The 22,570-nt window shown below is 36.8% G+C and overlaps 1 protein-coding gene across 1 annotated transcript in view; it reads right to left on the reverse strand.

The window, feature by feature from the left end:
- The window catches only part of LOC123872652, an 87,030-nt gene that overhangs the window by 34,942 nt on the left and 29,518 nt on the right, over positions 1-22,570 (reverse strand). The window contains exon 2 of the mRNA XM_045917062.1: positions 12,754-13,126. Within this exon, the coding sequence (XP_045773018.1) occupies positions 12,754-13,126 (373 nt within the window). The remainder of the gene's footprint in view (positions 1-12,753; positions 13,127-22,570) is intronic.

Below are 22,570 nucleotides of genomic sequence, written 5' to 3' on the forward strand. Positions count from 1 at the left end.
GCGGTATGCCATGTTTCATACAGTTCCATTCATTACAACGCAATGGTACGCGCTTCGTCTACGCTTACGCAGCCTGTGTGAACAAGCACTTATTCCTTTTTGCGCAGTGGGCCTTCTATACCTGTAAGGTACAATTAAGTATTGTGTGATTATTTTCTTATTTGTATAGTATCGCTTGTGGTACCGATTCTGAAAAAAAAAACAGTATCCGAACTCCGGAAAAAAAAATTATTACAATTTTAGAAAAATAATTTGCATATAAAAAATAAAAGGTAAGTGAGTACTTAACCTTAGTGTCAATCGAAGGGCATTATCAAGAAGTTGTGAAGCGGCCATTAGGCGAAGTTTTCCAAGATGCATTCTGAATTGTCCTCAAGAAGTTTTCACTTGAGACATGAATTCTAAGAAGTGAAGAATCGAGAACTAACAAGCGAATACAGATTAAAATCGTCATAACAATGAATACTTACTGTTTTGCTTGATATTTTCAACGAAGAGCAGCTTATTTTCTTCATTTTTAGGGTTCCTCAAAAAGAAAAACCTAACCCTAGTTTGTTGTCTGTCCGTCTGTCCGTCCGTCCGTCCGTCAAGTCTGTCTGTCTGTCTGTCAAGAAACCTAAAAGGAACTTCCCGTTGTCCTAGAATCATGAAATTTGGCAGGTAGGTAGGTCTTATAGTACAGATATAGGAATAAATCTGAAAACTGTGAATTTGTGGTTACATCACTAAAAAAAATTAAAATGTGTTTCAATTTTCAAAGAAAAATAACTATACCAAGTGAGGTATCATAATATGAAAGGGCTTAAATTCTTTAGGGCATTCTAAAACAGATTTTTATTTATTTTTATGCATGATATTTTTTTGATATATCGTGCAAAATGTCGGAAAAAATACCCGAGTACGGAACCCTCAGTGCGCGAGTCTGACTCGCACTTGGCCGGTTTTTTGTAATATTAAGTAATTTTTATTAAGTAGAGTCTCAGTGAACTAGAGTGAGGGAGCTCTCGGTTTGATCCTGAATCGACGATTATGTCAAATGTTAGGCTATGGTGACGTAAAATCAAAGAAAAGTAGGGCTACTTTAGGGCTATCTGCGTCAAAGTAGTACACAACATTTGACGCCTGCCAGTGACCTCGATGTCTCCACGTTTTGTTAGAAGTTCCTTAATTGTCGTGATTTCTTCATGATGATTGAAGAAATCATCATGAAGAAATCACGACGCCAAAGACGTAAATGGTTGGACGACATAAGCGGGTGGACAGGGCTTAGTTACCCGAAGTTGAAAGAGGCGGTTTTTAATAGAGAAGCTTTTCGGATGATGATCGCCAAACTTCGTTTCGAAGAAGGCACGCGATGATGATGAATTGTCGTGAACTGTGGTACTGTTCTTTATTATGTTTAATTTAAAATAACAGTACATGTCCGTTTGGACTTCAAGCAACTTACAATTTTATTTCAATTAAATGAAAAAAGTCTAATTTCGAGTTGCAGTTTCGAGTACAAGCAACTATCAAACGTAGTAAACGACAATTTATAAGGTAGTTAGCTTCTGCGAGTAGTAGAGACTAGAGAGCAAACATAAGGAGTGCAGCACTAATTATGTGCAAACTGACGTGGAGCTCGTACTTATTCGCAATATAGACAGACAGTACAGACAGACAGTATACATAGTTAGTATGTGATTAAAGTTGTAGTTTAAGTTTCCTGAAATCGTTACAGTTTATTAAACATTTTACTAGCCGATGCCCGCGACTTCGCCCGCATGGATTTAGGGTTTTCGAAATCCCGTGGGAACTCTTTGATTTTCCGGGATAAAAAGTAGCCTATGTGATAATCCAGGATATTATGAATCCGTCCAGTAGTTTTTGCCGAAGGAGTAACAAACATACACACACACACACACATACACACAAACTTTCGCCTTATAATATTAGTGTGCAGTGTGAAGTGTGATTTTCTAATAAATTTTTAGACTGTTGTAGTCTAAAAATTTTGGTTTGGAAAAGTTTCATCTCATAATCGTCATCATCAACTCATCGCCGGCCCACTACAACTGAACACGGGTCTTCTTTGAAACTACGAAAGATTCAAGCCATGGTCCACCACGGTGGCCCAGTGTGGAGTGACAGACATTAACTGCTTTGAGAACTTTATGTAGTACCTTCAGGCGTGTTTTTGTCTTGATGACCCAAACAATTACAGGCCAATTTCAATTTTGCCAACACTGAGCAAGATATTTGAGAAAATCATGCTCAACCAACTGCTTCAGCATTTCAATTTTAATAAGCTACTCCATTCTGAACAGTATGGCTTCACTAAAGGTCGATCAACAACCGACGCGGCCGCAATGCTGTTAAAGCATATATTCAATGCGTGGGAGGGGTCACAGAATGCCATTGGTATTTTCTGTGATTTATCCAAGGCATTTGATTGCGTTGAGCACGAGACTCTTTTAGTTAAATTGAGCCACTATGGAATCAAAGACACTGCGCTTGGTCTCATTGCGTCCTATCTTAGTGATCGTATTCAAACAGTATGTGTGAATGATGTGAAGTCATCCGGATCAGCCTCACTAATGGGTGTTCCTCAAGGCTCTATTCTAGGTCCTTTCATGTTCTTAGTATACATAAACGATTTACCATATGTAGTCCAAAATATTTGCGATATCGTACTATTTGCTGACGATACGTCTTTGATTTTTAAAGTCGATAGAAATAAGGACAATTTTGACGATATAAATGGTGCCATATCTCAGGTAACTCACTGGTTTACTGTAAATAATCTACTTTTAAATGCAAAAAAAACTAAGTGTATTGAATTCGCACTGCCCAATACCAAGTACACAAGTAACATTAATTTAAGGATAAATAATGATATTTTGAAAATAGAAGAGACTACTACATTTTTGGGGATAACCTTAGATGCGAAGCTGCAATGGGGCACCCATATATCAACTCTTGCTGGCAAACTAAGCTCTGCTGCTTACGCGGTTAGAAAGATTCGACAATTAACTGACGTGGAGACCGCAAAGATAGTATATTTTGCTTATTTTCATAGTATTATGTCTTATGGAATCTTAATATGGGGTAGAGCGGCAGATATTGGGAGAATTTTTGTATTACAAAAAAGGGCAATACGCGCAATTTATAACTTAAAACCACGCGATTCACTTCGAAAAAAATTTAAGGAAATAGGTATCCTTACCGTAGCCTCTCAATATATTTACAACAACATAATTTTTGTAAGACAAAATATTCTTAGTTACAAGAAGGTTGGCGATCTACACAACAGGCTGACTAGACACCGTAACAGGCTTGCGACTCCTACGCTCCGTCTCAGGAAGGTCCAAAAGTCATTTGTGGGAATGGGTATAATCTTCTATAACAAAATTCCTCAGTCAATTTTGGACTTGCCTTTACACAGGTTCAAAAAATCTATTAAAAATATGCTCTTGAGAAAAGCATATTATACTATCGAAGATTATGTAAATGATAAAAAAGCGTGGATTTGAACTTCGATTCGCTCCAGCAATGCGCAGGACTTCAATTGCTTTTATACATGGCATAATATTGTATATCAAATCTTTGAAAAGAGCAACCGCCGAGTTTCTTGCTGGTTCTTCTCGGTAGGAAAGGCATTCCGAACCAGTGGTAGATGCTTTTGACGATTCGAAAGAACTTGTAGTGAAACACGCATGGCTGATTCAATACTGACTTTATTGAGTACCCACATATTAATATATATTTCATTATACCTACATACACCACATCTCCCTTCTTATATAATAATGTGCCACTGGCATATAATAAGTCTATGAATTACAGGGTAGGTACATGATAAACAGAATACATAAGATTTTAAAATTACTTCAAACACAATGGGTATAAACTTCTACCTCATTCTAAGATCTATACATATTTATTTTACTTATTCCTACCACACCTTTCCCTTTTTTTTTTTTTTTTTTTTTTTTTTTATATGACATCTACTTATAATATATTAACACTTATTTATTAATTCCTAATTAATGACAATTAATATAAAAAATAAGAAGTGGGTACTTAGTATTAACTTAGTATTAAAGTATAAAATACTTGAACTAGACGTTTTCATTTTGTAATCTTGCCAGGAGGTTCGCCCTTTTTCTGGTCACCACACCTGAGCCAGTAGGCTTTATAGGTGTGGGACCACCAGTTTTGGTATTTTGAGGCGAACCTTCTTTATCATCCGTTGATACCAGATTGGATGCTTGTGTTTTGATATTGTCGCCATCAGTACCCGCATCAGGCTGAGCTGTGCGCGCTACGAGGTGACGACGCGTGCGACGACACACACGGCCGGCGTCGTCTCGCACGAAATAGGAACGCGGCTCCGGTGCGCGTGCTACCACTGAAACTGGCTTGCGCCTTACTCCATCTGCAAGAATCACCCTTTCGCCAGCTGACAAATGCCTGAGCGGAGTCGCATGTTTATCAAAATGTTGTTTTATATCCTTCTGATGTTTTAACACGGCATTGTAGTTAGCGTCATTATCAACTTTTTCTTTCAATAACCTATGATTTATAGGCAACTTTGTGTTAAGACGTCTACCCATGAGAATTTGTGCCGGAGAGTCTATACCATCACGCGGCGTCGTCCTATAATTCAGTAAACTAACATAAAAATCTTGACCGGAGTCGATACATTTTTTGAGCAATTGTTTAATCGTTTTTACTGTGCGTTCGCTTTTCCCATTCGACTGTGGATAGTGGGGCGATGACGTCACGTGACGGACTTCCCATTCGGACATAAATTTCTTAAATTCACGTGAGCTATAGGCAGTCGAGTTGTCCGTTATGAGTTCTAGAGGAATGCCGTGGCGTGCAAATTGCTCTCTCAAAAAATTTACCACCGATGTGCTACTCAAATTTTTAATCATTCCTACTTCTACATAGTTCGAGAAATAATCTATTAGAATAATATAATGTTTCTTCTTGTATTCAAATATGTCTGAACCTAACTTTTGCCACGGTATATTCGGTACGTAATGCTGGTGCAGAGGCGCTCGTCGCGGAGTCGGCGCATGCAGCGCGCACGCGTCGCATCCCCGCACAGCGCGCTCGACGTCGCGGGCCATGCCGGGCCAGAACATGACGTCGCGCGCCCGCCGCTTGCAGCGATCTATACCTAAATGTCCCTCGTGTACTCTGTCCAGCATTAACCTGCGTAAGCTTTGAGGTATATACAGTACATCGTCTTTAAAAATCAACCCATGCGCGTATTGCAGTACATTTCTATATTGCCAAAATAATCGAAGATTTTCATTAACATTCTTTTTATGTGTCGGCCAACCATTGAGTATATATGAAATCAGTGATTTGCTTTCAGCATCGCTAGCGATATGCTTTTTAACGAGCTCTAATTTTTCGTCACTAAAACGCACGTTTTCAATTAAGAAACACGTTTGCGATTCGATTTGAGCACTTATACGATCGTTCATTAAATCCGGTAACGCGGCTCGCGACAGAGTATCTGCTATGTACATGTATTTTCCGGGCGTGTACACGACTTTCAAATCGTACCCTTGTATACGCATCATCATACGTTGTAACCGGATAGGAACCGACGCTAGAGACTTGCCGCACAGAGCTTCCAGAGGCTTGTGATCCGATTGCACCGTTATATCTCGCCTACCAAATAAATACTGACGAAATCTCTCGACGGCAAACACGATCGCGAGCATTTCCTTTTCTATCTGAGCGTAGCGCGCCTGTGTGTCGGTGAGCGTAAGCGACGCGAACTCAACCGGCCGGCCCGCCTGCAGCAGCACCGCGCCCAGCGCGTGTGCGCTCGCGTCCACCGACACCACCACCGGCAGCTCCGTGGAGTATAACGCTAACACTGGTGCCGACGATAATTTTTTCTTTAAAATATCTACTGCTTCCGAGTGCTTAGAGTACCATGCCCACTCGGAGTCCTTTTTTAATAAACTTCTTAATACCGCAACGGATTCTGAATAATTCGGAATAAATTTTGATAAATAGTTCACCATCCCAAGGAATCTTTCTAAACCTTTCCTGTCGCTAGGATAAGGCATATCTAATATTGCTCTTACCTTACTGTCGTCGGGTTGCATTCCATTACTATTAAACTTATGACCTAAGAAAACTATCTCTTGCACGCCGAACTTACATTTATCAAAATTATATTTTATACCGATATCCTTTGACCTCTGTAGTAAGCGCTCGAGTCTCGTGTCGTGTTCTTCTTTCGTACGCCCCCATACAATAATATCATCAATGAAGGAATCTGTTCCTTCTAAGTCCTCTAGATGTTGTTTCATTTTAGCGTGAAAGACTTCCGATGCACAATTAATACCGAACGGTAAACGCAAAAATTGATACCTACCGAACGGCGTTCCAAATGTACAAAGGTCAGCGCTCGCATCGTCTAACTCGATCATCCAAAAAGAAGATCTCGCATCTAAAACGCTAAAATATTTTGCGTCACGCAACTTAACGGCCAACTCGGTTACGGTCGGTAAACTATAGTGTGCGCGTCGAATAGCGCGGTTCAAAGGTCGCGGATCCAAGCAAAGACGGATTTCTCCATTCTTTTTAGCAACTACAACAATAGCGTTCACCCAGTCTGTTGGGTGAGACGCCTTTCTTATCACACCCAATGTTTCCATTCTACATAGCTCTGAATATAATTTATCACGTAGCCCGAGAGGAATTTTACGCGGAGGAATTATAACTGGTTCAATATTATTATTTATGGAAATTGAGTATTTACCAGGCAATTTGCCTAAGCCACTAAATAAATCTGAGTATTTACTTTGGTATTTAGAAAATTCAACCGCATTCACTCTGCTTATCAGCCCCAATGCTATGCAACCGTTCAATCCAAGTATATTTTGACAATTTAAATCGGCCACTACAAACACTAAGTTGTGATTTTTATTCTCATGCGACAATACCAAATCACCAGCACCCAATATAGGTATCTCATTACCCGTAAAAGATTGTACACGCTTAGTAAACGGTTTAAGTATATCTAATGAAAAACCTAGTCTTAAAAAATCACTTTTAGACATCACATTCAGCATAGACCCTGTATCTAATTTAATCTGAATTCGCTTACCATTACATACAAAGGTTTGAAACCATTCCTTACAAGATTTATCATTTTTAACTTCACTTATCACCATATTCACGTAAAACGTTTCATCATCAGAGCTGTCGACACTCACGTTTAACACTTTTTTGCCCCTACATTTCTTTGATTTAGCAAAATGCCCACGTCCATTACACACAAAACAAGAAGCACTTCGCGCAGGACAGGAATCATCTCCTGCGCAGCGATCATTCGCACAGGAAACACAGACGGGCGGTGTGGCGGCGCGGCGCGCTCCCCAAGAAGCGCGCGGGCCGCCCGCGCCGAGTCGCCCGGCGGCGCGCCGCCGCCCGGCGGCGCCGCCACCTCGCGGCCCTCCGCCGCCTCGACCGGACTCCTTCCATATCGCGTCCACTGACGCCTCAGACGTGGACGCCTCGATGAGTCGACTTTCTTCCTTTGACATCTCGGCAGCTTCACATATCTGTACGGCCTTGGCCAAGGTCAGATCCTCCGTGCGCAGTAGCCGATCGCGTACCGTATTATTGGATATTCCACAGACTATACGATCGCGTATCAAGCTATCTCTGAGCTGTGCGAATTCACAATATTGACTAAGAACCCTCAGCGCGGTCACGTACTGATCGATGGTTTCCGATGAATCCTGGGAACGCGTGAAGAACTTGAATCTCGCTAGGGTTACGTTCGGCTTCGTGCCGAAATGCTCATCAAATTTCTTCAATAGGCACTCGATGTCATCTTCGCTTTCACCTTTGTCATAGGTAAACGTAGTGTATACGTCGTAGCCAGCAGGGCCTATGAGATTGATCAGCAGGCTAGCCTGCACGTCAGCAGGCTCCTTCGCCACTCCGGATGCCTTTAGGAATACATGAAATTGTTTGCGCCACGTACGCCACGCGTCAGCTCGCGAGGCAGGGCCGCCTTCCACAACTAATTCCGCCGGAGGACGCGCGTGTTCCATACCGCGATTCATTAATTTACACTATTAATGACCAATTACGCAGTATTTACTTTAACTAACGAACTTTTTCCATAAAATAACTAAAACCCGCTGCCATCATGTAGTGAAACACGCATGGCTGATTCAATACTGACTTTATTGAGTACCCACATATTAATATATATTTCATTATACCTACATACACCACAGAACTTGTAAAAGTCTAATTGAATAAAAACATTTTGAATTTTGAATTTTGAATTTAGATGTTTTTCTGTGCCGTAGAAATCCTAATAAAGGTATTTTAGACTTTCCTTATTCATTTTCTTTCATTTTGCGTAGTTCCTAAAGATAAAAGCTCCCAATTATCTTTTTTAAGGCAATATAGCTGTTTTGATAAGAATACAACAAAAACCCACTGATATTATTATATATCGTACTTCACAAGTTCTGACTACTGAATATTATTATAGAGCATCTTTTTATCTCGGAAAATCAAACAGTTCCCACGAGATCTTTAAAAACCTAAATCCACGCGGACGACGTCGCGGGTATCCTCTAGTTATAAAATAATGTTTCAAAATTTATTTGTTTTATGTAGGACAATCTAGTGTCTCTCACTCTACTTTCGGTTCAGAAATCAAATTCTACTGTAAAGAGCTAACAAGAAACTCAGCAGTTTTATCAAATCACTAAAAGTTAAATGTTATTAACCACTTCATGATTCATCACACCTCAACTATGGTTCACAAAATGAATAGGTACTATGTAAAGTGTTTAGTTAAAATGTGTGATTATATTATGTACACTTACGACTTATATAGGCAGTTAAGAATAGAAGTTGTCTATTCTTGAGCGAAGTTTTTCAAGCCTCACTAACACAAAAGCTCCCACTTATGATGAGAGTCGTACGATAAAAGAAAGGCACAGGCTTAACTGAAGTACAGAATTCTTATTATTCTCTCTCGTTGTCAGTGTTATATTTCGTACAAAATGCTAAGGTTTTCTTAACATTTGTTTTTCGTTAATCCATCTTTTCTTTACTTAATACTGAACATATACCTATTCAACTGAATTTTTCTTTTTTGTGACGTTATAGATATAAGTAAACACATTTTATCCTACAATTCTAAATTTATGTCTCAAACTGAAATTTTTCAAAGTAACATGTAAATAAGTTGACTTTTGAAATAATTGTATTTCATTCATATTATAATGTAGATAACGGGTATATACCCGTACCATGAGACCACAACCCATGCAACTGGGTCGAAATATCGACAAACAAAATCATCAAATTAATCGTGGTACTATAGTACTAAGTATGTAGGTACCCGTTATAATATGCCGTTAAACCACGAAATAAGTTTAAAATTCCATTTCATACGGAAACATCAAAAAGCACCACCGAATTGCGCAAAGGATGCCGTGACAGATTATACCCACTCTATTTCGGAAACGGCACGGCAAACTTAACACCTTATTAAATGGTACGTGGGTTTTTTGCTAATTGCAGTTACATTTCAGCTTAATGACTATGAACGTGGCAACGATAAAAGCAAAGGCTCATTCTCACCCACCGTTGTAATTAAAGGTGGTTTTATTATTCGTGCTTTTTGAGTGTTTAGAACGGGCGATGGATTTTGTTTGGAAATATACTTTGAATGGATTTTTCTTGTTTGGTGATTCGGTTAGGTAATTTGGGTTATTTTCGTATCATGTTGCTTTTTGCTATGGCCATTATGGATAATGTACATATATCAATTATTAATTATTAAGGCCAGGTGTATTTTTTGTAATGAGTTTTCGTAAATTTATTGGTTCTACGTTTTTTTTTCTACAGATTTTTATCCATATGGTAGCTTTCTTTAATATTTTCACTTATAGTATGCAGTGTGGAAACGATAGCCTTGAAAAGATCATTATTACGAGAGACACGGGGACAAGAGAGCAAGAGGCCGCTCACCAAGGCCGAACACCAACTTGATGGTCTAAAAGAATTCAATTATGTAAAATAGGAGTACAAAAATGACTCCCAAAGAAGCCGATGAAGTTAACTGATCCAGTCGAGTCTAGAATATTATTAGGATCACGTCCTTCAGCAATGAAGGAACAGCCACAGAGAATGTCAGATACCTACCTACACTTTTGTTTTATTTCTTAGTTAGTTCTGCTTAATTATTTTTTTCAATATAAACGAAACAAAGAGAATAGAGATGAAAGAATATTTTATTCTATGAATATCGTACTGGCTCTGATACTACTGATTAAATACCACAAACGCCAACTGCCAAGAAAGAACGCATACAAATAGATTCAAGTACTTGTTATATCAAGAGACAAGAGATAATGAAGTAACGACATTGCATAGGGATGTCAACCATCATTCAAGGACGTCCTCGATTTTACCGAGTTTCAAATAAAATATGTCCCCGTAATTAACCTATATTTTAGATACCTTGGATAGTAAATATGGAACTTTTGATTATAATCATAGGTATAGTTTTTCTTCATTACAAGTTAGCCCTTGACTGCAATATCACCCGGTGGTAAGTGATGATCCAGACTATAAGATGAAAGCAAGTTAACTTGGAAGGTCATGACAAAATAGGCGTTATCTTCAGCTAAGTGTCGTAGATTTAGTTTTAAGTTTACGTAATTAATTATCACCACTACTTATCATGTTCAAAGCTGACAAACAAAAGGTGTACAATAGTACCTATTTTGAATAAATGATTTTGACTTTGACTTTGGCTATCATTTCATCTTCAAGACTTCAGACAACCCTAGTCGTCACATCGACAGTCTCACGACGTTTTCCCCTCGAGGATGGGAATTGTGGAAACGGAGAATAATCTAGTTCTTTCAATTCCCTTTGTAGGGGCATCTGTGAGATCTTTTGTGTTAGACAATTATCTTTTCCGAAGCGTGAAAACGTATTTAAAAGACGACAAAGACGCGCTGTAGCGTCTGTTCTTAATTAGGTGTTTGAGATCTGTGACTAAAAGTTAGGTATTGGAGCCACAGTTACATTTTTTTTTTTTTTTTTTCATTCCATCAGCCTGTATGCGTCCACTGCTGGACATAGGCCTTTCCAAGAGCGCGCCACCAAACACGGTCCTCCGCCTTCCTCATCCACCCGCTCCCCGCCACCTTCTTCAGGTCATCGGTCCAGCAGGCAGGAGGTCGTCCCACACTGCGCTTACCGGTACGCGGTCTCCACTCCAGAACACGTCTGCCCCAACGGTTTTTACATGTAGCTTCAATATAAAGGGCGGACTGAGATCTAGTTATTTGAAGAGAATGAAAACCCTCCAATATTAGGCTATAGTACTAGACAAACTTATTTTATTTATATTTTTATGATAGTGTTTTTACTTATACTGCAAGGAAATTACAATAGTTTAAGATTTTTGTAATTATTATACAAAAAATAGATACTTTACATATTTAAGCTTTTTGTATTGTATATTTTACAAAAATGTACTAAGTACCAACTTTAGATATGAATGACTAAAAGAATAAGTGCCGTTTAATTTCCTCAATAGTTTCCAAAGTACGCCGTAACTTTGAAATGGAATTTTTAATCCCAAACCACAAACTAAGCTCCCCCGAACATTTAAATTTAAAATCGTCCTTGGTTTCAGGAATACGCAAAATGAGTTCCATTACAATATTCTCGTTTGATTGGATATCCTCCTCAACTCGAAGAATATTTTAAGCAAATTTACGCTGTATTATCTTAGGGATTCTGATTAAGAATGTATTAAATTATAATGGTCCCATTCAGAATTACCACGGTGAATTAATATTCTTTAGGCATTGATTTGAATAGACGATACTTATATTTCAAAATATTTTTGGGTACTTTTGTAAGATATACATAAAACGATCAGCTAATTATAACTCGTAAACTCGTAGAAAATACGTTAAAATAACTAACTAAACAAACTTTACAATTTTAACCATAACTATTCATAAGTACGTGTATTTTGCCTTTCTCTAATGCTATCAAAATAAAATACATTTTACCCTAATCGAAATTGTTTCACAATCTCCTATTCGTAAGCAAAAGCCAAATAAATCCCAAAGCATTAGGGCACTTTGTCTTGGGAAGGTTGAAAGCTTTCTATTATAATGAGAGGATTTTAGGAATTAATCCCATTTTCTACTCTAAAGTAAGAACAATTAGTATTATTTAAATATGTAAACTAAAAAGCTTTTAGATATAGTTATAGACTGAATTCGATTTTTATTCTAACAAGTAAAAATTTTTGAGAATTAATCAAACAACAACCCAACCCAACAATCCTTTTATTCATCAAAAATCCCAGTGGGTGCATTTAACAGATAAGTTAAAAATTTAAATCACCTCCAACCTGTAAAGGTTACCCTTATATTGCATTGCAGTTGGAATCGAGTCCATAAAACAAGTGCAAGTAATATAAATATCAACTGGATGACTGGATTACAACAAACGGTTGAACAGATTTTCATCAAACATAGCTAAGAACCATCTCAACTAAACATACTGCATCCGAATCGGTCTATGGTTTAAGCGCTACGATGCCACAAACAAACAAAGATACAGAGACACAGATTAACATACGTTAAACTTATATACCCCCTCGTTTGCGTCAGGGGCAAACAGGGCTACGAAAAAGGGGAAAAAGGGAAAACAATTCGTTCAACTTACGTGTGCAAGATTTAGGCTCGTCACTTTTGTCACCACAATCATCTTCACCATTACAGTACTTATCCAACGATATACACTGTCCCGTATCACAAAGAAGTTCACTCAATCTACAAGGAATGTCTGTATTTCGCGGCGTTTTCACTTTCTTTACCGGCATCACTACACTTATATCAGTGTCTAAGCTATCTTCATTGAACTCCTCGCTCAAGTCCTGAGGAGTGCACAGTTTCAATGACAACAACACTATCATAAATAATATAGTTCTGTTGTTCGATATATCGTAATAGCTCTTTAGGAAACACATTTTTAGTTCGAATTGGCTGTAGTTTGCTGTCACAACATGTTGTATACACCGTTTTTGTCCACTCGATACCTGCAACAATTAAAACATTCTATTAACATTGAATAACAATATAAAAATAAGCAGTTATTATAAGATTGGTCTCAATAAAATGCACCTCATGTACAAATCGGTCGCGATAAGTTTGCACCTCGCTGGAATGCGGCGCCTCTCCCACTTACCCGGTCACCTCCCCGCGGCTGTCTTGTCGCGTCAGTACGGTTCGTATGCCGTACCTAAACGTCAGTGTGATGTAATCGACCTCAGGCGCAAACTTAGCTTGACCGAGTAGTAAGATAAATATCGCCGGCGTTAGGTCACGACCCTGGGATTCCTATCGAGTTTATTCCTTAATAGGCCGATAAAATTTTAACGGGTTTTTAAAATTCATTCAATTTAAAAGACTCTTTCTCTACGCAAGTGCAAAACTTGCCTATAAGTAAATAAACTAATACCAACTGGCTTCTAAGTCAATCTATGTCTCTCTTTGCCATTCAAACAATTTGGTTTATGGTTAAAGTTTGTGGTCTCAAATCAATAGGATAAAATTATTATTATTAGCCGATCAAAACCCCTTTTTTGAGAACCCTTAGCCTACCTGATGTACTTATAATTTGTCATAGGTGTATGACAAATTATTATAACGCTGACTGGGCCCAAAAACAATTAACCATAATTATCTCACAACAACTGATGCGTGGTAAAGCTGGGTCGTTTAAAATTAACTTTTTAATACAGTTGCTCAAAAAGTGGCGTATTGCAGGGACGTATAGCGTTCGGGATGTGGGCTATTACATAATCGTGCTTTTTTTTACCTTTCCCGCACTCGTGCTTTTTCTTTCCCAACTGTCAAAATATTAAAAAGAAAAACCAACCATGAAGTTTTTACTAAAAAAATTCATAGAAGTTTTTATGATTCATGCAAATACGTATATTTCTAAAAAGAAGCTACTAATTTGTTTCAATATCAGATTTAATGATTTGATTGAATGAGTTTGGTTAGGTTTCATTTCATTTCATCTCATTAAATTTCATTTTCATTTCATATCAATAAAAAACTTCTACTGAAGACTTGGCTGTATGGGCATAGTTCCCTTTGCCTACCAGAATGGGTGAAGAAAAAAAAAACTCTGCTTATATTCTACGGTTGGCGCCATTTTTCAGAAATTTTCTTTGCGAGTTTAGTTGTTGGTTGCCTAAAATGAGAAATTTCGACCCTAGTTTTTTATATCTATTAACAATAAAGTTGTTTTAAATTAAATTAAGTTAGTTGAGTTTATTGTGTTTTTATTATTTTATAATTGCTTCATTTTTTCACAACTGTATTAAAAATAGTCGTTCAGTACACGTGCGGAACCGTCATTGCAACTCGTTCCGACTGTCTACCCTCGCCTTCAGCTACGCCTCGGCTCGGGTAGACATTTGTCGGAACTCTTTGCAATGACAGCCTTTCCGCACTTGTAATGAAATATACTATTTCCATTAAGCCTGTTGCATTGCCAACGGGTTGTGTCCTGACTCCTGTGTCGCTATTGAGCTTATGTGGGGTATTTAATTATGATAATTGAAAAATTTATGGTGAAAAATATGTTATACTTCTACGTCCGTGTAAAATAAAGGTCAAGCCTCGGATTCTGGTTGACCTACTTTGATCAAAGTTAAGAGTTAGAGTTACACTAGTTACACTATTTTTTATAAATGTACATAAATTATACATTCCTGGTAAAATTGTCTGAATACTTGAAATGAAAATCGCGTTAGAACTTATTTGTGTTTAATTATTATTTACTTACTAAGTAAATAGGACACAGGCAAACTCGGATTGCGACTTTATTTCTGTAATTTAGGAATTATTAAAAAAAAAAATTGGTTGTCTGTAAAGTCGGTTTACTGACGATAGTTGAACGTGACAACAAAGGCCGATTGTGCTTCTTTGTCGCTCGTTCCGCGCTCTCGCTTGCACTTCAAGCCTTACATGGAACGCCTCAGAGCGAGGTAACGCCGCATGAGTCATGTTTTTTCGTGCGTGCAGCCGGCTCTATCGAATTATAAGACGTTGTCACGTCAAAAGGGTAACAGGGTTTCTTTACACTTTAAATTACAAAAGTCAATAATAATGACCAGACGGAAGTAGGTAAATCTTCTATTGAGGTTTCGAAGAATCAGCACAGCTCTTTCATTAACGTAAGTATACTCAAAATTATTTCAGCGTTAAATACTCTTCGTTCCTAAAGATTGAACCTGAAATTACTGAAATTAAACACGAACAAAGGATCTTTAAAATTATCTGGTAATAGACGAAAATTTGGTCGGTTCATTGATTCGTACATAATTTCAGACATTGATGTTCACGCCCTTGAATAAGATGAGACTTAGCTACTCGTAAAGTATCGCACTAAATTATATTATAAAGGTATGGTTACTTTATATTATAACTTACAAAACAAATTATTGTAAACAAGTGTAAATTAAAAATTCATAACACCCCCGACAAGTGAAGGTTACAGTAACTAGAAAAAAGCTGATAACTTTCCAACGGGTGGACCGATTTTCTTGGATTATAGCTAAGAACACTCTTGATCAAGCCAACTTTCAAACAAAAACAAATTAAATTAAAATTGGTTCATTCGTTTAGGAGCTACGATGCCACAGACAGATACACAGATATGCAGACACACAGATACACACGTCAAACTTATAACACGCCTCTTTTTGGGTCGGGGGTAAAAAAATAATTTATTTCATTGCCAAATACATCATGTTACTCTTCATATTGTTTCGTGACCACATTGGCACTTCTTAGGCACCGACTCCAAAAAATATTTGGTATAATTATGATGTAAGTAGAAATTTCCTCTACAAAATCCATAGCAATCAATCATACAAAGTAGTCACTCATAAACTTTATGACAAACATAAATCAGCCCTACAAAAGCGTATATTAAATTTCTTTATCCACACACTATCAACTAAGTAGTTACAGGTGTGCTGTATTATTTATGGTCTACACACATGTCGGCAAGGGCTGAATAGATTGCCTCACTTCGGAGTCCTTACGGGGTCGATTATGCCACCCCCGAGCTGTTAATGTTTGTGTAAGCATTACTTACACGGTTTGATTTGTTCTTGTAATATGGACTAGGTTGGAGAGTGGGAAATATTTATGATACCTGAATCATACAAGTTCTCATAAGTTTAAGACTTAACACAGATCATTTTTGTTTAGTAGTGTATGCCTACTGTATATTATATTACTTAAACAATTTTTCCTGTTATTTTTTTAGTATTTTTTAAAAGAGAAGTGGTATAAAATTACAATATACGATGCAAACTATACAATGGGATTGGTAATGTACCTACATGTGATTTCGATTGCAGATAAACGTTAAAAAAAACATAAAAAATACCGTAATTCCCTAATAATATAGGTACCAGTAGGCACTTCAATCCCGAGAAGATTAGGCTATATCAAGCCTAAATTAATCCATACTAATATTATAAATGCGAAAGTGTGTCTGTCTGTCTGTCTGCTACCTTTTCACGGCCCAACAATTTAACCGTTTCTGACGAAATTTGGTACAGAGTTAGCTTATATCCCGGGGACGGACATAGGCTACTTTTAATCCCGGACAATCAAAGAGTTCCCACGGGATTCCTAAAGACCCATCCGCTCAACCGATTTGTATGACAGGTACCGAGGTAGCTTGCGTCCATGTTATTGACGGTTGAACAGTTCCCACGGGATCTTCAAAAACCTACATCTACGCGAACAAAGTCGCGGGCATCCTCTCGTACAAAATATATTATAGGACTTTATACATGTGTAATTTCGTATTCAAAACCAAAACCATCTACGCACTGGAATATTGTGGAAAACCTATCGAGTCACTCATTCAGAATGCAAACGTCAAACTATCCCAACGGTTTTACATTTCAACGTATTATCTGCGTCGCTTTTATGATAGAATTGCAAATTTAAACCCTTTGTAAGCACTTTGCATTTCGAAACACAAATTCGCTTTTACGGTAATTTGCATGTTGCTGTGTCACAGTTGTGGTGACTTCCGAAATGCACTGAAATTGTACACATATTGCGGTTGTTATTAATATTATATTGTGCAAACACCATCACTCTTAACTCTAAACTTGCTTTGTTTCAGACCGCGAAATAAGGTTGCTTTTCCACCAGAGATGTGCTATGCTACGTTCCTATTGATGTGTGATATCCATCAATCATATTTTTCATTGCTTCACATAGCTTAGCATTGGTGGAAACAAATTCAACAAATCTGTTTTTAACCCCCGACCCAAAAAGAGCGGTGTTATAAGTTTGACACGTGCAAATGTGTATCTGTCTGTGGCATCGCAGCTCCTAAACTAATGAACCGATTTTAATTTAGTTTTTTTTGTTTGAAAGGTGGCTTGATCGAGAGTGTTCTTAGCTATAATTCAAGAAAATAGGTTCAGCCGTTTGAAAGTTATCAGCTCTTTTCTAGTTACTGTAATCTTCACTTGTCGGGGGTGTTATAAATTTTTAATTTACAGTTGTTAACTTACTTGTTTAACTGACTCGAGCTAAAGATGCTAGCTAGAAATGTACCGCGCGGGCTTCCCTTTCTCCTCACCGCACCCCGCTAACCTACCACTAGTAAATGAACTTTGTTTGATCTGTGCAAATAACAAATGCATCATCAAAGCATCGCTTAGCTCGCGTTGTGGATAACCTTACCCATTCCGTTACATCACTTATCTTTGGTGGGCACATCTTTTCTCAGCTTAGTTTTAACTTCACTCACCGCATAGCTACACGCACATCTCTAGTGGAAAAGTAGGCTTAAGATTGCGTCTACGAGTTATCGATGTATCCAACCCGATCTCAAAAAAAATATCCCTATTTGAATTCTATTTTTCTTGCCGGAAAGACAAATTGACTTGCCATTCTAAATTCGAAGTCATTAGAGTGAAAACTCTTGAGGTTTACTTTACATTGATGTATCCTCTTTCGATGAAACGAATAACGAATTATCTACTGCGAGCAATACCTATATTTTTTCTTTTATTTTTCAAGGACTTGAGATTGTAATAAAGTTTACATTATGATAATTTTACCCCATAATGATTCTAATTTCCAAACAATAAAAAACTTAATATTGTACAAAAATATTACTCAGACATAGTATTTTACCACTGTAGAACAAAAGGGAATGAAAAATACAACAATGTAGTTTTAAATTATGAAAAACAATACACTTCTGGGCGCAACGCCGTCGGGTAATATCCTTTGTAACATTCCATTTACAATGAAATTGCAGGCGTTGTTCCATATCATAATAATACAGTACAATATAAAATGAATATCCCATACATATTATAATGCTTATGACGTGGGCTCGACAGAGTCCGGGTTGTTCGCGGGGAAAATTCTGTAAATTCCACATTTTTATTGCAACATTGTCGTTTTTATTAAAACTAGCATAATCGCAAATTGATAAATAAGCATAACTGAAAAATTGTAAAACAACTCTGTGTTGTAAAAAAAAAAAAAATTAATACAAGTTTTGTTTTTTATTTCAATATTATTAACTAGAGGATGCCCGCGACTTTGTCCGCGTGGATTTAGATTTTTATAGATCCCGTGGGAACTGTTTGATTTTCCGGGATAAAAAGTTGCCTATTTCAATTGCAGGGACGCAAGCTACCTTGGTACCTTTCATACAAATCGGTTAAGTGGATGGGTCTTTAGGAATCCCGCGGGAACTCTTTGATTTTTCCGGGATAAAAAGTAGCCTATGTCCGTCCCCGGGATATAGCTAACCCTGTACTAAATTTCGTCACAATCGTTTACACTGTTGGGCTGTGAAATGGTAGCAATAGATTGTTATGGCTATATACTATGCGGCTGTATGTTACTAGAGTTTTAGAATCATTAGTGTAGTAGACTTTAGCCATGTAAAAAATAATGGCAACATTAACATTCATCAAAGCCATGCTGTAAATCTTAAGTGATAGTTTTTGTCACTCGAGTCTAGATGTCCCTATCTCGGCGACATAATTAATTATATCCTCTTACAGTCTTACTGCAGTGAAACCGACCCTGTTTATTAATGTGAAGCATTATTCAAAAGCAGCCACAGATGAAACTTGGTGCCCGAACATAAAACATTCTTGAATTATATTCATTCCGCTCGTTAAAAGATAGTTGAGGGAAAAACTCGACATTCATGATAGTTGCGTTTCTTTTAATGCTTGGCTTGTGATGCAAAATTAAAAACTGTGTCAAACTTTTAACTTTTTGAGATGGCAAATTTAATGAGTTTTCGAAAACTAGGTGAGAGGTGTCTGCTTGTTAGTTTCAATATTTCGCGAATTATTTTTAAACTTGGCATTGAATTATGATTCGTTTTCATTTTAGTGAAAGTAAATTTATTTTGTGAGTACACTTTTTAGTTAAAATTAATTATAATAACCTGAAAACTGAAAAAAAAGTGCAGCCAGTTTTCTTGGCACCATTCAACGCGCATGTACCTACCTATAGTAATTAGATTTGGCTAGCTATAAGACTTATTGCAGTAGCATATCCGTACTATACTCGTAATTATGTAAATACACTTCAACGGAGCAACGGATAACGTAATTTTTTATATGGATATAGTTAAAGACCTGGGCAATGACATAGGCTATTTTTTAACCCCCGACCCAAAAAGAGGGGTGTTATAAGTTTGACGTGTGTATCTGTGTATCTGTGTGTCTGTGTATCTGTGTATCTGTGTATCTGTGTATCTGTGTATCTGTGTATCTGTGTATCTGTGTATCTGTCTGTGGCATCGTAGCGCCTAAACGAATGAACCGATTTTAATTTAGTTTTTTTTGTTTGAAAGGTGGCTTGATCGAGAGTGTTCTTAGCTATAATCCAAAAAAATTGGTCCAGCCGTTTAAGAGTTATCAGCTCTTTTCTAGTTTTCTTGTAGAAAAGAAGGTTACATAATCGTTAGGTTCTTAATATTATGTCAATTGACAAATGTCAAGCTGTCAAGATGGACGTTGCCTAAATACATAATTATTTATTTGAAAATGATGTTTTGGAAAACTCAAATACTTTGGATCGTCGGGGGTGTTATAAATTTTTAATTTACACTTGTTAAACCCTAAATCCACGTGATCGAAGTCGCGGGCTAATTTCTAATAGAATGAAAATGTCACAATTTTCTTGCGTTTCACATAGAGTATAAATAATTATTTATTTTACTCTTTGAAATCTAATCTAGATATTTTAGTTCCTTTCACAGTCATAACATTAGAAACACCTAATCGAGTTCTCAAAGCGTTAACGATTTTATCATAAGCTGTTTTTGGCTTGTAGTCGATTTGTCGAGGTTTATCTTCCAAGTAATAATCTGCCCCGGGCAAATTCGGGTCAGCAGGTTATTGTAGACGCAATCTTAGATAATTGCTGGCATAAATAAGGAGTTTTATAATTTTGAGCGCCGAATTCTTGGGAAGCGCGGAATGTAAATTAATTTTGAAATTTGTATTATCAGAAATTTGGGGCATTATTTTAAGGTGAAAATAATTTTTGATTGCCGTTTCCCAAATAATTATTCTTGGATTTGTACGATCGTTATAATGTATACACGATTATGATGACACAGAAAAAAGTTGTTTTTTTTTTTTAATATGATACATTGATATATGTGTCTGTAGTTTCTTCAATTTCAGAGTTACACGAGCTCAAGAATTTACACAAATCTTTAAACACGTGTAACTTTAAACTACATGGATATTGCAACGGAAATCTGGCAACAACAGATACAGATATTAGTTTCTAGAACGTGCCTACATAATTTTACTGAGTTTGATTGGTTAATATTCTCATGAAAACCGAACTACGTTTGTATGGAAAGTACTGGGGAAACTTCTCTTAACAGCTCATTTTACACTGAAAGATTAGAAATTCAAAAAGAACAAGTAGTATTATGAGAGGGCACGTCCCTATTTAAAATAAAGATGATAGGTAATATAATTTAACAGCGTGAATTTATTTCACAAAACTATACTGTTAAAATATTATATTATATCAATAGAAACAAAAGCATCAAATTAAATACAAATTGAATGGTAAACAGATTTAAAACAGAATTCAATTAGTGGAAATTATGTACATTTTTTGTGAATAACACAAAAAAAACACGCTACAATTTTTAAGCAATTATACGTAACGGTTAACCGAATAAAAAATGTATTCATCAAATAATAACAATTGCCAATGGAATGAAATTATCATATTTGAATACAGATCCCGATCTGTATTCACACATTGTAATTTATTAACGGTATCAATCTCAAAAAATGGATTGCATTTTTATGGATCTAATTTGTATTCATTGCCGTTATAAATATACGTGCAGTGTTTTTTCAGAACTCAGTGATATTTTTTTTTACTTTTTCGTTGAAGTGAAATTTATTTTTCCATCTCTCTTTTTGAATGAAATATATTATAGTATGTGGCTTTATAAGTTTGAAATGAACCATTTTGTGTACCAGTAGATACTATTACATTACTTTAGACCAATTATTATTTTTATTTTACACAAAACTTGTACAGATTCTGAAACATATAGACGTCTTTCACGTAAAGAATCTGGAAATAAATTAGATGAAATTAAATGTGAATCTTTTTTATTTCTGATATCTACGATGTGGATTTAATTTTTGAAATGTTTCCGTTCAGGCACTCTTTGATTTTCCGGGATAGAAGTACCACCTGTGCCCGTATCCAGAATACAAGCTGCCTCTGTGCCAAATTTTGTCTAGATCAGATTTTCAATTGTGCCATGTAAGGTAACAGACAGTCATAGTTTCGCATTTGTAATATTGTGTACAGATATGTTCCAATTATTATAAAAACTTCGAAAGATAATTACGTGGGTAGGCTCCTAATATTCTCTTAAAAAGCTTTTATTCTTTCGCCTTTCAAACTTATCTCAGCATCTTCATTGCCTAATCGTGTGCTCAGCCACATGATCCAAATTATATGAGCGTCGGTGAAAAATAGACTGTCGTTATTCTTAGGAAAACTTTCGCCGCCGACCGAGCGGGAGCCATGTCTTTTATGCTACCAATTTTTCTTGCCTGTCAAAAAATGTATTCGTAATTTTGAGACTCTACTTAAAATAACTACATAGTAATAAATGAGGTTGTCAGGTTAAAGTAACTGGGATCTGCTGAACTTGTGTGATAAGCAAAAAATTTGAATATCCTAAATTTTTATAGGTACGCTTTTGCCTTATCTTATCTAGCTTTTCACTGTGACTTTATCCGCGTAAATTTATGTTTTCTAACTGTACTGATACCCTAACAATTCTCAAAAATCTTTCTTAGTAGAGGTCTACGTCAAGAGAATCGTCATGCAATATCTCAAGTTTGACTGGTTTTCATTTACATGGTCCAATGTGCGACACATTATTTATTTTGGAGGTT

The sequence above is a fragment of the Maniola jurtina genome, chromosome 15 (assembly GCF_905333055.1).
Source record: "Maniola jurtina chromosome 15, ilManJurt1.1, whole genome shotgun sequence".
NCBI classification, from domain to species: Eukaryota; Metazoa; Arthropoda; class Insecta; order Lepidoptera; family Nymphalidae; genus Maniola; species Maniola jurtina.